Here is a 17,184-nt window from a genome sequence, read left to right as displayed (position 1 = left end):
TCCATGCCTCTTCCTCTCCCATCCATGCAGATTCCGCTCCCATCTATTCCTCTTCCGCTCCCATCCATGCCTCATACGCTCCCTTTCATGCCTCTTCTGTTCCCATCCATGCCTCTTCTGCTCTCATCCATGCCTCTTCCGCTCCCATCTAGTCCTCTTCTGCTCCCTTCCATGCCTCTTCCGCTCCCTTTCATACCTCTTCCACTCCAATCCATGCCACTTCCACTACCATCCGTGCCTCTTCCGCTCCCATCCGTGCCTCTTCCGCTCCCATCCATGCCTCTTCCACTTCCATCCATGCCTCTTCCATTCCTATCCATGGCTCTTCCGCTCTCATCCATGCCTCTTCCGCTCACATCCATGCCTCTTCCACTCACATCCATGCCTCTTCCATTCCTATCCATGGCTCTTCCGCTCTCATCCATGCCTCTTCCGCTCTCATCCATGCCTCTTCCGCTCCCATCTAGTCCTATTCTGCTCCCTTCCATGCCTCTTCCGCTCCCTTTCATACCTCTTCCACTCCAAACCATGCCGCTTCTACTGCCATCCATGCCTCTTCCGCTCCTATCCATGTCTCTTCCGCTCCCACCTAGTCCTCTTCCACTCCCATCCATGCCTCTTCCGCTCCCAACCATGTGCCTCTTCCGCTCCTATCCATGTGCCTCTTCTGCTCCCATCCATATGCCTCTTGAGCTCCCATCCATGCCTATTGAGCTCCCATCCATGCCTATTGAGCTCCCATCCATGCCTCTTCCACTCCCTTCCATTGCTTTTAATTTTGGGGGGAAAATAGAGGATTTTTACAACTACTAATACAACTACTTATTTTTAACTTCATTGAGACTGTAGCATTTTCAATCATTTTTCATAGCCTTCTGTGGCTCATGAGTCGTATAATTAGTCATCATTAAGGAAGACATTTTAGCGGCCACTATTTGTTTTGAGCACTGTTTAAGGAATTCTCCACCTGCTAAAAGGGCTCACAACCTGGAATAAAAGCAAACTTTTCAAAAAAGTTTCTGGGCCACTGTTTCTAGGTCACTCTGATATTGTCACGAATGTCTTTCATCCTTGTGATATTTGTGACGGTTCTGGGATCTGAGCTCCATATTAACTTGTGAGGCCCTCTAAGTTAAGTGCATTTGCTTACTGTTAGCACAGCAAGGGTTAATGTCATTTTCCCTGCTAGCAGCTCCTGGTTAATTCACCTCACATGTAGCTGGTTTGTGACCACTCCCATTTCCTTTAAATAGTCACTTGATCCATCATCTGATGTTGTAAATAGAAAGAAGACTCATTCTGTTCTGACCACGTTGGAGAGAGGAAGCCTTTTGGAGCTGTCGGAGCTTTGCTGTGGTAGTTCTGCTGTTTTGATCCTGTATACTTGGTGTTTGGCTGTAGCCGTGTAGTTTTGTGATATCCTTTTGTTTATTTCCCTCGTCTGTCTACCTTCCCTTGTGTTTGTTTATTGTAGCGGTGGGACTAGTGCTCTTGCTGGCTTTCTCACTAGCCAGGGTGAGTTTAGGACAAGCGAGGGCCTAGGTAGGTGATCGGTGAAGGGAAGGAAGGACCCGTATAGGGACGTTAGGGAGCACAGGGCTCTGCCGCAGGTGTGTTCAAGTGGTGACCCTGCTCCCCTCTCCCTAGCGCCTGTGGCCACGGTTGTATTGTGTCCCCGGTGTACCCTGTTTGTGGCAGCGTTTGTTGGGGGTTCCCTTACATCTAACATAACCCCATTAGTCACAGCGTGACAAATATTTTTAATAAGGGCATAGTATTTTGAGGCACGCATTGTCTGACACTGGTTATGTTAGCTCTCTAATTAGCATTTCAGAATTAAACTAACTCTTATTTTTAAATTGAAATATTTGAGTTTTATAGGGCATAATGTCAACATCTGAAAGTGGGTCTTGTCCTCAAAGTTTGTCAACTATTTCATATGACATCTGTGAGTTGTCCAAATGAACCAATTTTGGACGTACTTTATCTGCACACTATTTAATGTGTATGGGGGCTTCCCAAATACCCCCAACAGATTATGCCGGCGAAGATAAAAATCGAGCGATAGGAACTCAATCGCCCAAAACTTTTGATCGGTGGGGAGATCAGCTTTTGCCAGATACTTTTTGCAGTGGCGATCTCATAGGGTTCGGTGGAGATAGCTGCCAGCCGTTTCGATCATTCAGTCGATAGCGCTGTAATGTGCATGTCCAGTTTTACACTTTTTTTTACTTGTGGTTGAGAACAGTTTTATCAGGTAGTTAAAGCAGTGAGAGGAAACCCCATCCGTTCCTACATCCCGCCTGGAAGGTTACTGTTGACTCCCACCGCTCCACCGACATGACCGGAATCGTGAGCAGCAATGGGAAACCAGCGAGTCTGCGAGTCGAGTGCCTCTGAGGTCGTCTAGTAAGAGATACTCGGCTTCTGTTTTCTCATGAATATTATTTTGCATTCTGATCTCATTTATTAACATTTTATAATTTGAATATATCAATAAAATAATTAAAACAAAATGCATTATTAATTCCAAACTGACTCAAGAGATACAAAAACTCATTACCGGGCTAATTAGAGATCTAAATAAAATATCTTAGAACATTCATTGTTTGTCTGAATATTTTCATCTTCTTTTTCGGATGGTGTACAGAAAGTTAAGAGCTAAAATAACCTTCTGTATACAGTATGACAGGCGTATGGTGTTATTCTGGAAAATCAATGCAGCCATATTAAGATCAGCATATTATTTTGGGTAACATTAACAACAGCTTTAAAGTTCTCCTAATACTACAGCTCTGCTACTGTCACTTTAAGAGGAGAGCCTGCCCTGCCAGAAACCAGGATGTAAGAAGGCTGCATTGCTCTGAGCTGCTCAAGAGACGACTTGAGAAAACCCTTTAAGAGCATTTAAGAGCAACAAACCCAAATAAAAACATCATCCATCTAATACTACAATAGTGCCACCATGTGGTTAGATGATAGCAGGACAAACTAGGTCAATTATATATGTGTGCTCAAGTAAGGGGACTTGACACCCAATTGTGTATACTGAAGATTTCTCTGTGGCCCACAATTACCAGCTGGAGGTTGAGAGAGAACATTGCTGGGCCACCCACTCATTAGTACAGCAGAGAGCGGCTCTGACTACACTTACAGTTAGCGCAAACATCAGGGTTGTACAGTGTGACATAGGCGGTACCTAGCAAAGGGGAGAGAGAAGAAAGATGTCTCATCCAAACTTACTCCACGTGTTCTTTTCTCAGCAATGTAGCGAAGAGGAGCTTACGCTTCACTGACCACTATTAGGAAAACCCCTTCTCATTCCACATGTTTCCCACAGGTTAAAAATAATAAAGACAATACTCCCCTCCCAAACCAGCGCCCTTCCAGTGGTGTCCTAGTTTGCTATGTTGGGGGGTGCATATGGGGTTGTGACATCACACGAGCCTTGCGTCCAATCAGCACCAGCTTCCTTCTCCCTGCCTTCAGACCAATCAATAAACAGGAAGTAAGTGCAGCACTTCCTGTTGATCAACTTGTCTGGTTTGAAAGCGGGGAGAAGGAAGCTGGCGCTGATTGGATGTGGGGCTTGCGTAATATCACAACCTCATGTGAGGCCTGACACCACGAGCCCAACACCACTGGAAAGACAGCGGTATGGGAGGTGAGTATAACCTTTATTATTTCACCTGGGGGAAACATGTGGAATCAGTGGACAACCCCTTTAAGTGGATGTATTTTCAATTACAGCCACCGTCCTGGGACGGGCTATTAGTCATTACATATGGGTTGTCACTCAGGTACCCTAGACTTAGATGGCAAATATTTCTAGCTACTCATCTAATCATTCCGTACCTACTATCTCAACTCAGTTGACCAATCAGGACTCTACGAAATTTTGGTAAAACCTCCTTCTATAACTGTTTTGGGTGTCACTCAGCTTTTGCAAAGTTACAGTTACTTCTTTTTTATTTCTTACATTGTCTTATATTTCTTTCATTACAGGTGATGATGGGATTGGCGCAGAAGAGGAAGAAGACATTCTGACTTTGCTTTACGACCCATGTCTGAACTGTTATTTTGACCCAGACACTGGAAAATACTATGAATTAGCTTAGAAGAAGATCTCTGACCATATTGTTGCCGAAATATATATATATTTAAAATGCAAGTGTAAGGCTGATGACATATTGAAACATGGCACAAGGGATCGGTGAGGACACTCTTACGGAAATGCTTTGAATTTGGAAACGAAAGTTATAAGAAATAAAACCGTAAAATAATTACATTTTCCAAGGTTCAGCATGTACCTTCTCAAAAACGTGCACTAAATTTTGTCCTCCGGCTGCTTTTTGGACCATCGGGAAGATACATCCCGTTTCATAATTGGCAATCGCATCGCTTCATTGAAATTGTCGTTTTGGTGGCCCCACACCAGGAATGCTTCACACCTAAAATCAATGGCAACAACGAGAATCAAAATCCTGTGCCCATTAGATTAATTATCTTCTGATATGTCTCAATATATTTCATGATAAAAAGCCTTGGGCCCATTTGAGTAAATAATGGAGTTCTGACCTTCAAACATGAGGAAGGGGTGCTCGAATTTGCTTCATGACCCATCAACACCAGAGTAGCAAGTCACTCTACTGTCCTCTGTCGGATATATGGCCCCATATGACGTTGGAACTTGGGCTTTTATGGAAGATCGATCCACTTTGCATGTTCTTTTTTGGATCTAGAAAGAAAGACTGCATTTCACCCCAATATCCTTTTTATCCTTCTATATCTTATGCCCACCGGTCTAATCTTGCATTCAGGTGGTGATAAAACTATTAGGGCTCGCTCACACTAGCAAATTTCATCAAACGAGTGCTGTCCGATATTTTATTGTATAGCACTTGGTCCAATGTTATTCTATGGAGCAGATCCGACCGGCGATATTTTTCTAATGTCGATTTGGAATGAAAAAAAAGTTGCATCATGCAGCGATTGCATCCGATAATCGAATGATGACACGCACTCATACAAGTCTATGGGTGCGTGGAAATCATCAGGCTGCACTTGTATGTGCAGTCTGATATACACCGACACAGACAATGGAGATGATGGAGAAATGAAGTTCTCCATCTTGTTCTCACCTGTGATACAATTTTTGCATGAGAGAGAATCGGATCGCAGTAGATGACACTCGGCTCACACTGTGATCAAAATTTGAGCCCAGTGTCATTACCATAATCGGGCCGATTCTCTCACATGAGAGGATCTATAGCCATGTGAGCGAGGCCTTAGGGGTACTTTGCACGCTGCGACATCGCTAGCATCGGCTAGCGATGCCGAGCTCGATAGTACCCGCCCCCGTCGCACATGCGATATCTTGTGATAACTGCCGTAGTGAACATTATCGCTACGGCAGCTTCACATGCACTTACCTGCCCTGCGACGTCGCTCTGGACGTCGACCCGCCTCCTTCCTAAGGGGGCAGGTCGTGCGGCGTCACAGTGACGTCACACAGCAGGCGGCCAATAGAAGCGGAGATGAGCGGGACGTAAACATCCCGCCCACCTCCTTCCTTCCGCATAGCCGGTGGAGGCAGGTAAGGAGATGTTCCTCGCTCCTGCAGCTTCACACACAGCGATGTGTGGTGCCGCAGGAGCGAGGAACAACATCGTATCTCCTATTGGTGCGACATTATGAAAATGACAGACACTACACAGATCACCGATTTACGACGCTTTTGCGATCGTTTATCGGCGCATCTAGACTTTACACGTTGCGACGTCGTTGCCGGCGCCGGATGTGCGTCACTTTCGATTTGACCCCGACGATATCGCAGTAGCGATGTTGCAGCGTCCAAAGTAACCCTTAGACTGTAGAACCTTAAGAGAGGCACATATAACGCATTGGACATGCTAGACATACAAAGCATGATGTTTACATATGTTATTGTTTAAAAAAAAGTTTCTTGTTATACTTCCCCCTTTACGTACAGTAACACGTCACCTGCTTTTCCAGATCTCTTGTAAATTGCACGTTACGGTCCGAGCTCATTTCTAGTCGGAAATAAAGATTGTTTGCTTCTTTTATTATCTTGTCATTTGTTTCCTGTTGTTGCTTGTACGTTATAGATTTTTTTCGGAGGGCAAACTGTATAAAAAAGATTTGGATTAATTACTTAGCAAGAAGACACAGCAAAACTTAGCAAGACACTGAAACAATATTTTCAAACAATTAAATTATAAAAATAATTATAATTGGAGCAAAACAATATAAACTCCAAAATTGAAAAAAAAAGTAAATTAAATAGTCCTAATAAAATTCCAAAATACTGCATGTATAAAGTCTCTAAATTAATTTTCTGTGGAACTCTGCTTATGTGGGGACAGAAAGTCCACAAAGAAACCCCGACAAGGCAAAATATAAAAATAAAGTGTCACACAGTGACTTCCGGGGTTCCGCCAGGTACACAGGAACCTTACAATGGTGTGCCCTTCTGCTAGAGAAAGGGGAGCAGGGTCACCTCCTAAATGCACCTGAGACTGATCCCTGCACTCCCTAAAGTCTCTATACTTGTTTTTCCACCCCATCGCTGATCACGTGCCTATCCCTGTCTTTCCCTGGACCCAAGCTCTAGGTTAAAGACACAAAGAGGATAAGACGGACAAGGGTAAAAGAAACAGCAATCATACAAAGCACTCCAGACAGTAAGAGGTAATAATGAGGAATAGACAAGATGGGCAAAACCAAAAAGGACTATGGAAAGGAAAACAACACAACTTTCATGCAGCAAACATTCTCTGAATGACTTCCTGGTGCACAGGTTCCCTCTAGAGGCAAGCAAAGCAGAAACTATCACCAGCAGTTACCTGAGCTAGGAGGGAAGTCTTTATAGCAGAGCTAATTAGCAATACAGAACAGCTGACTATTGCTTACACATAGAGATTAAGAAGACCAGAGGATCTACTTAACCCTAGCAGCACTGGATAAAGGAGAATCTTCACAGCCAGCAGTAGTAACCTGAGCAAGTATGTATGAAGCCCTGCGCTGTGATCTGCTGATACCAGAAATAGGAGGGGCCACTCTCCTTCGTGGTACCCTTGTGACACAAAGTAAGCAGACCATCCATGGAGAGTCACAGTTAATTGATCGGTTGATAATCAACTTTTTTGGGCAGCACCAACCATAGCCCTATACATGGATCCTTCATTGTAAATCTCACATTTAAGAAGGGTCCACAAGTTTTCAGAAGGATTTAGGAAGGGGCAGGCACATTATTCTTTCATCTTTAAGGCCTTTACGCTACTGCCAAGCAGTGGAGACATCAAGGCTGCGATGGAGCCCTATCCTGCATAAAAATTATGGTTTTCTTGAAAGGTGTAGACTTATTACAGTATCTCGGTTTCAAGCGTGAGAGGCGGGAGTGGCTGGTGTCCAAAGCTATAGGGAACATTCTGTTCTTCATAGGCTGGGACAACGTGGGACCTCCATATGGATTATGGCAGATTGGATTAGGGTTTTCATGGGTAATAAATTGGTAAATGAGGGTGTCTCTTGTCTTTTTTCTTTAATAATTCTTTCTTTTTATGTCTTTCTTGTTTGCTTGGGAGGAACGTCATGGGACCGCCTTGTGGATTACGGTGGAACCTAAATCATTTTAATCTTTTTAAATAAATTGGTGAATGAGTGCTGGGGTTAGGGGGGTTTTATTATAAATATTTTTTTTTTTTTTTTACCATTTACAACTATTGGATTAGTAATGGGGGTGTCTTAAAGACACCCACCCATTACTAATACCAGGGATTGATGCCATCTGGCATTTCACAGCTATCATCAACCCCTTATATTACCCTGTTTGCCACCACATTAAGGTAAGGGGAAAAGCCGAGGGGCGGCTGTGGGCTGCTATTTTTAGGTTGGAGAGGGCCCAATAACCATGGGTCTCCCCAGCTTGAAAATACCAGACCCCGGCTTTCAGCTTCACCTTGTCTTGTGATCCAATTTGGGGGGTACCCCAATTTTTTTTTTTTTTAAATCATTTATTTAATTTATAAATTAATTTTAAAAAACTGCGTAGGGTGCACTCTGTTTTGGATTAACAGCCGAGGTGAAGCTGCTAGCTGCAGTCTGCATCTGCCTGCTTTACCTTAGCTGACTACCAAAAATAAGGAGGACCCCATGTTGTTTTTTGTTGTTTTTTTTAAACTATTGAATTGTCGCTAAATACAAGGCTAACCATCTTTTGGTGCCACATGAAAGGCAAAGGGTGTAAGCTTACACTATGCAGGGAGGGGGGTGGGACATTATATATGTGTTGCAAATCTATCTATCTTTTGACAGTATGTATAACTCCATGTTCAAGAAGCATTGTGCACGCATGTCCATGTGCGGTCCGTGTGCTGCTCAGTTTTCTTGCACCCATTGACTTATATTGGCGAGGCACGCAAGCACTCGCAACATGCTGTGATTTGCCCCTAATGCCGAATTTTGCAGAGTGAAAACTAGCAGATGCGCTCTCCTCTATTGTCTAACATTGGTGCGAGTGCAATGCAATTTTTTTACCACATTGCCAGGGCTGTATTTTGCCTTCGTGTTGCCCTAGGCACTTTAAGTGGTCGCGCCCCTTAGTGACAACGTAACACTGAGTTTTCGCACACGACATCTGTTTAAGGCAGATCTACTCTGTAAAACACTTTAAAAAGTATCAATGGGAAACGAAGGGCACTAACCCCCCCCCCAATGGGGATCACCACGGGCACATCAAAACATAGCATGAGTATAAAATATTCCCACCACACCGTCCCCACTTATATACTGTGACTGTGACACTGCCCCTAATAAACTACACACTGCCCTCCCTTATAAATTATATCCACCACACCTTCCTCAATTATGAAATATGATCTGCACATTGTCCTCACATCATGCTGCCCCCTCCTCACAATGTCCCATGCATGCTGCCCCCTCCTCACAATGTCCCATGCATGCTGCCCCCTCCTCACAATGTCCCATGCATGTTGCCCCCTCCTCACAATGTCCCATGCATGCTGCCCCCTCCTCACAATGTCCCATGCATGCTGCCCCTCCTCACAATGTCCCATGCATGCTGCCCCCTCCTCACAGTGTCCCATGCATGCTGCCCCCTCCTCACAGTGTCCCATGCATGCTGCCCCCTCCTCACAGTGTCCCATGCATGCTGCCCCCTCCTCACAGTGTCCCATGCATGCTGCCCCCTCCTCACAGTGTCCCATGCATGCTGCCCCCTCCTCACAGTGTCCCATGCATGCTGCCCCCTCCTCACAGTGTCCCATGCATGCTGCCCCCTCCTCACAATGTCCCATGCATGCTGCCCCCTCCTCACAGTGTCCCATGCATGCTGCCCCCTCCTCACAGTGTCCCATGCATGCTGCCCCCTCCTCACAGTGTCCCATGCATGCTGCCCCCTCCTCACAGTGTCCCATGCATGCTGCCCCCTCCTCACAGTGTCCCATGCATGCTGCCCCCTCCTCACAGTGTCCCATGCATGCTGCCCCCTCCTCACAGTGTCCCATGCATGCTGCCCCCTCCTCACAATGTCCCATGCATGCTGCCCCCTCCTCACAATGTCCCATGCATGCTGCCCCCTCCTCACAATGTCCCATGCATGCTGCCCCCTCCTCACAATGTCCCATGCATGCTGCCCCCTCCTCACAATGTCCCATGCATGCTGCCCCCTCCTCACAGTGTCCCATGCATGCTGCCCCCTCCTCACAGTGTCCCATGCATGCTGCCCCCTCCTCACAGTGTCCCATGCATGCTGCCCCCTCCTCACAGTGTCCCATGCATGCTGCCCCCTCCTCACAGTGTCCCATGCATGCTGCCCCCTCCTCACAATGTCCCATGCATGCTGCCCCCTCCTCACAATGTCCCATGCATGCTGCCCCCTCCTCACAGTGTCCCATGCATGCTGCCCCCTCCTCACAGTGTCCCATGCATGCTGTCCCCTCCTCACAGTGTCCCATGCATGCTGCCCCCTCCTCACAGTGTCCCATGCATGCTGCCCCCTCCTCACAGTGTCCCATGCATGCTGCCCCCTCCTCACAGTGTCCCATGCATGCTGCCCCCTCCTCACAGTGTCCCATGCATGCTGCCCCCTCCTCAGTGTCCCATGCATGCTGCCCCCTCCTGACAGTGTCCCATGCATGCTGCCCCCTCCTCACAATGTCCCATGCATGCTGCCCCCTCCTCACAGTGTCCCATGCATGCTGCCCCCTCCTCACAGTGTCCCATGAATGCTGCCCCCTCCTCACAGTGTCCCATGCATGCTGCCCCCTCCTCAGTGTCCCATGCATGCTGCCCCCTCCTGACAGTGTCCCATGCATGCTGCCCCCTCCTGACAGTGTCCCATGCATGCTGCCCCCTCCTCACAATGTCCCATGCATGCTGCCCCCTCCTCACAGTGTCCCATGCATGCTGCCCCTCCTCACAGTGTCCCATGCATGCTGCCCCTCTCCATGAGCTCCTAATGCTGCCTTCCTCTTTTCCATAATGACACCTCCATGCTGCCCCACTCATCATACTAAGACCACCACACTAACGCTTATGCTGAGACACACACACACACTACCCCACTCTTGATATTGACCCCCCTTACATTGTTCCACTCCATACTGAGCCCACACATGCTGCCCCTTCTCCATAATGAGCTCCCAATGCTGCCCCCCTCTTATTCTGAGTCCTTACACTCCCCCCATCGATATTGTCATTGCTCTATCCCTCAACCCTTGTCCTCTGTCTCTAGCATTGGCCCCTCTCTCCCATTCCCCCAGCAGCAGCCTCTCTCCCCCCAGCCTCCCTCAGCATCAGCCACCCTCTTCCCAGCCTCCCCCAGCATCAGCCACCCTCTTCCCAGCCTCCCCCAGCATCAGCCACCCTCTTCCCAGCCTCCCCCAGCATCAGCCACCCTCTTCCCAGCCTCCCCCAGCATCAGCCACCCTCTTCCCAGCCTCCCCCAGCATCAGCCACCCTCTTCCCAGCCTCCCCCAGCATCAGCCACCCTCTTCCCAGCTTCCCCCAGCATCAGCCACCCTCTTCCCAGCTTCCCCCAGCATCAGCCACCCTCTTCCCAGCCTCCCCCAGCATCAGCCACCCTCTTCCCAGCCTCCCCCAGCATCAGCCACCCTCTTCCCAGCCTCCCCCAGCATCAGCCACCCTCTTCCCAGCCTCCCCCAGCATCAGCCACCCTCCTCCCAGCCTCCCCCAGCATCAACCACCCTCCTCCCAGCCACCCCCAGCATCAACCACCCTCCTCCCAGCCTCCCCCAGCATCAGCCTCCCCCAGCATCAGCCTCCCGCCTCCCAGCCTCCCCCAGCATCAGCCTCCCCCAGCATCAGCCTCTCTCCTCCCAGCCTCCCCCAGCATCAGCCTCCCGCCTCCCCCAGCATCAGCCTCTCTCCTCCCAGCCTCCCCCAGCATCAGCCTCTCTCCTCCCAGCCTCCCCCAGCATCAGCCTCTCTCCTCCCAGCCTCCCACAGCATCAGCCTCTCTCCTCCCAGCCTCCCACAGCATCAGCCTCTCTCCTCCCAGCCTCCCACAGCATCAGCCTCTCTCCTCCCAGCCTCCCACAGCATCAGCCTCCCTCCTCCCAGCTTCCCCCAGCATCAGCCTCCCTCCTCCCAGCCTCCCCCAGCATCAGCCTCCCTCCTCTCAGCCTCAGCCTCCCTCCTCCCAGCCTCCCCCAGCATCAGCCTCCCTTCTCCCAGCCTCCCCCAGCATCAGCCTCCCTTCTCATCAGCCTCCCTCCTCATCAGCCTCCCTCCTCATCAGCCTCCCTCCTCCAAGCCTCCCCCTCCCCCAGCATCAGCCTCCCTCCTCCCAGCCTCCCTCAGCATCAGCCTCCCTCCTCCAAGCCTCACCTTCCCCCTCCCAGCCTCCCCCAGCATCAGCCTCTCTCCTCCCAGCCTCCCCCAGCCTCAGCCTCCCTCCTCCCAGCCTCCGCCTCCCTCCTCCCAGCCTCCCCCAGCCTCCGCCTCCCTCCTCCCAGCCTCCCCCAGCATCAGCCTCCCTCCTCCCAGCCTCCCCCAGCATCAGCCTCCCTCAGCATCAGCCTCCCTCCTCCCTCAGCATCAGCCTCCCTCCTCCCTCAGCATCAGCCTCCCTCCTCCAAGCCTCCCTCAGCATCAGCTTCCCTCCTCCAAGCCTCACCCTCCCAGCTTCCCCCAGCATCAGCCTCCCTCCTCCCAGCCTCACCTTCCCCCTCCCAGCCTCCCCCAGCATCAGCCTCCCCCAGCCTCAGCCTGCCTCCCCCAGCCTCAGCCTCCCTCCTCCCTCAGTCTCCCTCCTCCAAGTCTCCCTCAGAATCAGCTTCCCTCCTCCAAGCCTCACCCTCCCCGCCTCCCTCAGCATCAGCCTCTCTTCTCCCAGCCTCCCCCCCAGCTTCAGCCTCTCTCTCCCCCCAGCCTCCCCCTCTCTCTCCCCCCAGCCTCCCCCCCACCCTCAGCCTCTCTCCCCCCAGCCTCTCTCTCCCCCCAGCCTCAGCCTCTCTCTCCCCCCAGCCTCCCCCCTAGCCTCAGCCTCTCTCCCCCCAGCCTCTCTCTCCCCCCAGCCTCAGCCTCTCTCTCCCCCCAGCCTCCCCCCCAGCCTCAGCCTCTCTCCCCCCAGCCTCAGCCTCTCTTCCCAGCCTCAGCCTCTCTCTCTTCCCAGCCTCCCCCCAGCCTAAGCCTCTCTCTCTTCCCAGCCTCTCTCTCTTCCCAGCCTCCCCCCAGCCTCAGCCTCTCTCTCTTCCCAGCCTCCCCCCAGCCTCAGCCTCTCTCTCTTCCCAGTCTCCCCCCAGTCTCAGTCTCTCTCTCTTCCCAGCCTCAGCCTCTCTCTCTCTTCCCAGCCTCCCCTCAGCCTCTCTCTTCCCAGCCTCTCTCTCTTCCCAGCCTCCCCCTCTCTCTCTCTTCCCAGCCTCCCCCCAGCCTCTCTCTCTTCCAAGCCTCCCCCCAGCCTCTCTCTCTTCCCAGCCTCCCCCCAGCCTCTCTCTCTTCCCAGCCTCCCCCCAGCCTCTCTCTCTTCCCAGCCTCCCCCCAGCCTCTCTCTTCCCAGCCTCCCCCCAGCCTCTCTCTCTTCCCAGCCTCCCTCTCTTCCCAGCCTCCCCCCAGTCTCAGTCTCTCTCTCTTCCCAGCCTCTCTCTCTCTTCCCAGCCTCCCCTCAGCCTCTCTCTTCCCAGCCTCTCTCTCTTCCCAGCCTCCCCCTCTTCCCAGCCTCAGCCTCTCTCTCTTCCCAGCCTCCCCCCAGCCTCTCTCTCTTCCCAGCCTCCCCCCAGCCTCTCTCTCTTCCCAGCCTCCCCCAGCCTCAGCCTCTCTCCCCCCAGCCTCCCCTTGCATGATTACAGTGGACAAAAAGAGGCATCGCAATTCGCAACGATCATCAACTAACCTGTAAGGAGCCCATACATTCTAGGCTCTGCCTCTGCCTTACCTGCTCCTGTGCTCGCCGCCCTGCTCTGGCTGGCTCCTCTTCTGGCTTGCTCCAGCTGCAGACGCATCCTCCTCCGCGGCGTGTGTCATCTGCAGCATTGGACGCTGCAGCACGGGGCAGTGAGCTGATTGTCGCGCCCGCGCGCCTCTGACCCCGGAAGTGCAGGCCATGGAACTTCCGGGGTTAGTCAGCTCACTATGCCTGGCGCCCGCCATGTATTTAAATAGACAGCAGAAGTGCGCCTCTCCTCCCTCCCAAAATCCCCCCCCCGGAACACAGCCGAGTGTAACGGAGGGAGGGACGGGGGGCGGGGATGTAAAAAAAAAAAAAAAAAAATTTATATATTTTTTTTTTTTGCTACCAGAAAGTGCCGCCCCCTGCAACGTGCCGCCCTAGGCATGGGACCACGGGTGCCTAGTGGCAAATACGGCCCTGCACATTGCACTCGCAGATTTTATACGCAGATGTGACTGAACCCTTAAAATGATGATTTGGTCAAAATACTCAATTGTCTAACAATTCTGCACACAGTGTATATTATAACAAATTAAATATATTTATATACTATGTTATGTTACTGTCATGCACGGTTCTGCGTTGCACTTGCTGGGTGTCATGGCGGAGTCGGACTCTGTTCACACTGCAGAGTCCAACAAACTGCCTGGGATTCTTTAGTTGCACAGCCTTTTTTGGACCTCGGCTGGTTTTGGCTTCATTGCTCTCCAGCACAGTGGGACTTAATTTCTACTGGCTTGTGATCATCTGCTGGGAGCTCAGGTGGCTGATCACCACCAGCTGCCCTCACCCTTTATAAGGCTCTTGATCCTGGGGCTGAGTGCCGGATATAGCTTTGCTTCCTCGGTTCCTGTGGTTATCCTGTTATATGGTGATTTACAAGTTGCAGTTTCACATGGTGGGGAAGTCTTCTAGTTGTGTTAATGCCCCCTACCCCTTTTGCTTTACACCCCAGTTCACATACTGTCCCCCCTTCTTGTTTAAGTGCAGAGTGTACGAATTTTCGTTTATCATTGTCTGTGCCTATTTTTGTGGTTTTGTTTACTGGGTTTCCAGTCCACTGCCATGGTGGTGGAGAGTAGTATTGGGGCTCAGACAGGACACAGGGTCACTCTGGGGGCTCGAACCTGACTACCATCGAGCCCACCTTTGAGATAAGGGACAACGCAGGGGCCCCAGCCTTAGGATCAGCCTAGGAGCCCATGTTCCATCTGTACATACCCCGTGACAGTTACTAATCACACTAAGGCCGCGCTCACATCAGAGGTATTTTGCCAGAAAGCCAGATGCGGCACAAATGCGTTTCAGTTCCATTCATTAACAATGGAATCGTGGCAAGATGCAGTCACATGCAATTCCGTAGGAAATCAATGGAGCTGAAACGCATTTGTGCCGGATCTGGCAAAATACCGCTGATGTGAGTGCGGCCTAATAACTGTGCCTTTTGGAGTCTGATACATTTAATATTAGGGTTTTTTTATTTGTAATTAAGTCCTTATAGTTCGAGTTAAGTCCTTCAGGTCGAGTTCTGCGGAGTTCTGCGCACCTCTCCAGGATAACATTTTGTGAATCGATGGTCTCTTTTTTTTTGGCATATGCTGTTTTTTCACAGAAAAGCCAGTGGCAATTCCCATCCCTTGTTCAGTTGCTGCAGACATCAATTCTGGCTCCTTGACGAGCTGTAACACAGGACACACTACATTTGCAAATTTCTGCATGGTCTATAGCGCAAGCTATGAAACGTCTATTAGGGAAAACTGCAGGCAATGATCTTGTTTATATTCGCCTTGACTTCTGCAGCTGCTAAAAATGAGCCATATTGTTATACAACACATGCACAAAACAGATTTCAATTAGCATAGGGGAAAGGGACTGTGTAATCCTTCACAACTTCATCTTGCCGCAGTCATCATTACCCTGGCAGGACGGAACGAGCATTTATCCCTCTTCAGTTCCGCTGTGAGACCCTCAGTTTTGTGCTTTACTCGTCGTACTTGTGACTTGAGAAGGCGACAAGGCTAAATATAAAACTTCTTTCACTTGCAGAGCCTTGTAGACATGATCCGCGCGTCTGCAGAAGAGCTTCCAAAATCCCTTACTACAATGTCATCTCCATAGCAATAACGTACTCAAGGGCTTGTATAGTTATTATTGCTAAATGGTAATGCACACAACTGCCGAAAAGCAGCGGCTGACGAGTGCGGCAACTGAACGCTCACCGAGCAGCCCCACGTGACCTTCCATGACAGTCAACCCTCCGACTCCAGTACATGGGGCAATATTAACCACACACTACAGGGGTACCGAAGCAAAAGAAGCTGTTACCAGTTGAAAGGTGGCCAGTTTTTGCTTTTATTTTATTCCTACTATCCCGCCGAGTAGTCAGTTTTTTTATTTTTTTTATCCACCTTACGGTTCCAGAGCTAAGGGGCCTTTTTCTTTAGTGCTATTATGGTATTTTCAAAGGGAGTGTGGTTCACTGTTCCTCTGGGGCATGGCTCACAGCATCCTCTGGGGCGTGTCTTTAGGCTGTGATCACCGCCCCTTTTGTAAAAAAAAAACAACCCATAAATATTATCACTAAATAAAAAGCCACTTATCTCCGGAACCGTATGGCAGAATTGAAAAAAGAAAAAAACTGATTTCTCAAGAGATCAGTGGTTATACAATAGTAGCAAAAACTGGCAACTTTTTGACCTGGTGATAAGTCACCTTTAAAGGGTATTCCCTCATAGAGATGAGTGAACCTGAGGTTCGATTTTGGAACCGAACACCACCCTAAAAACAAATCACCGTTCAGGGTTTGGATGCTTTACGTGTGAGCATCGCTGTGCTCAGGTACGCTCAGTGCTCATACCTATGCGAGCCGCTTGCAGTATTTGAACGGCTCGCACTGAGGGTAACATCACACGATTACATGTAGTGTGCAACCCAATTTTTTTTTTTTTTTTTTAAAAAAAAAAAAGCCCACCCAACCTCCCCCGGAAGTGATCTGCTTATGGCTGGCTGTTTCTGAGCGGAGACTCAAACTGCCAATCAGTCACTTTCTCCAGTGTTCGGGTCCAGCTTGAACCAGGGGAGACTTGGCTCGTTGGCTGCCGGTGAACCGAACCTCTACAGAACCGCTCATCTCTATCCCCTCATGGTAATGATGGTTGGCAGAGAGGGACTTTTTCTCAGTCCTGCGATCATCCTCCATTCAGAGTCTAGGCATACTTGCCAACTTTTGACAGTGATGACTGGAAGGCGTAGTCATTAATTTCAGCAAAAATTTCGAAAACTCTATATTTACTTTCATTCTACAACTTGCTCCTCGCTTCTCCACACCCTGCTCCTGCCTTCCTAGATGAAGAAATCTACCGGAATAACAAGTTTCCTGGAGATCTCGGTCCGATTTGGTAGGGATATTTACTGACTCTTCATGGAACAATGGAGGGTATTCCAGGAGCCTCCTGAACGTTCCAGGGGAACAGGCAAGTATAGACTATGGCTCTACGGAAAATAGCCAAGGGCAGAGTTGCGTTTGCCTGTCTTCGTATTGTCAATGACATAGAATGCAATCTTTCTTAGCTGCAGTCTTAGGGCCATGGGCGAAAGGAAGATATTCTCTTATAATAATTAGTGGGGGTCTCACACTGGCACTGCCTTAAAAATATCAGCTACTTCTATATTTTGCACCCAAATTAGATTGTGAGCCTCTTCATGAACAGGGCTTGAGTTATCAAGGATTC

General features: G+C 49.7%; 1 protein-coding gene across 4 annotated transcripts in view; it reads left to right on the top strand.

Annotated features, from left to right (window-relative positions):
- CFAP20DC (CFAP20 domain containing) overlaps positions 1-6,084 on the top strand; it is a 438,163-nt gene extending 432,079 nt beyond the window's left edge. For all 4 annotated transcript variants that reach the window (XM_075321351.1, XM_075321349.1, XM_075321348.1 and 1 more), the window contains one exon: positions 4,006-6,084. In XM_075321351.1, coding sequence (XP_075177466.1) covers positions 4,006-4,118 — 113 coding nt within the window. In that variant the 3' untranslated portion in view covers positions 4,119-6,084. The remainder of the gene's footprint in view (positions 1-4,005) is intronic.
- Positions 6,085-17,184: the final 11,100 nt, after the last annotated feature.

This window comes from Anomaloglossus baeobatrachus, chromosome 8, assembly GCF_048569485.1.
Source record: "Anomaloglossus baeobatrachus isolate aAnoBae1 chromosome 8, aAnoBae1.hap1, whole genome shotgun sequence".
In the NCBI taxonomy this organism is placed as follows: Eukaryota; Metazoa; Chordata; class Amphibia; order Anura; family Aromobatidae; genus Anomaloglossus; species Anomaloglossus baeobatrachus.
The sequence above is the reverse complement of the archived record's forward strand: the minus strand, read 5'-3'. Positions and strand labels throughout refer to the sequence as shown.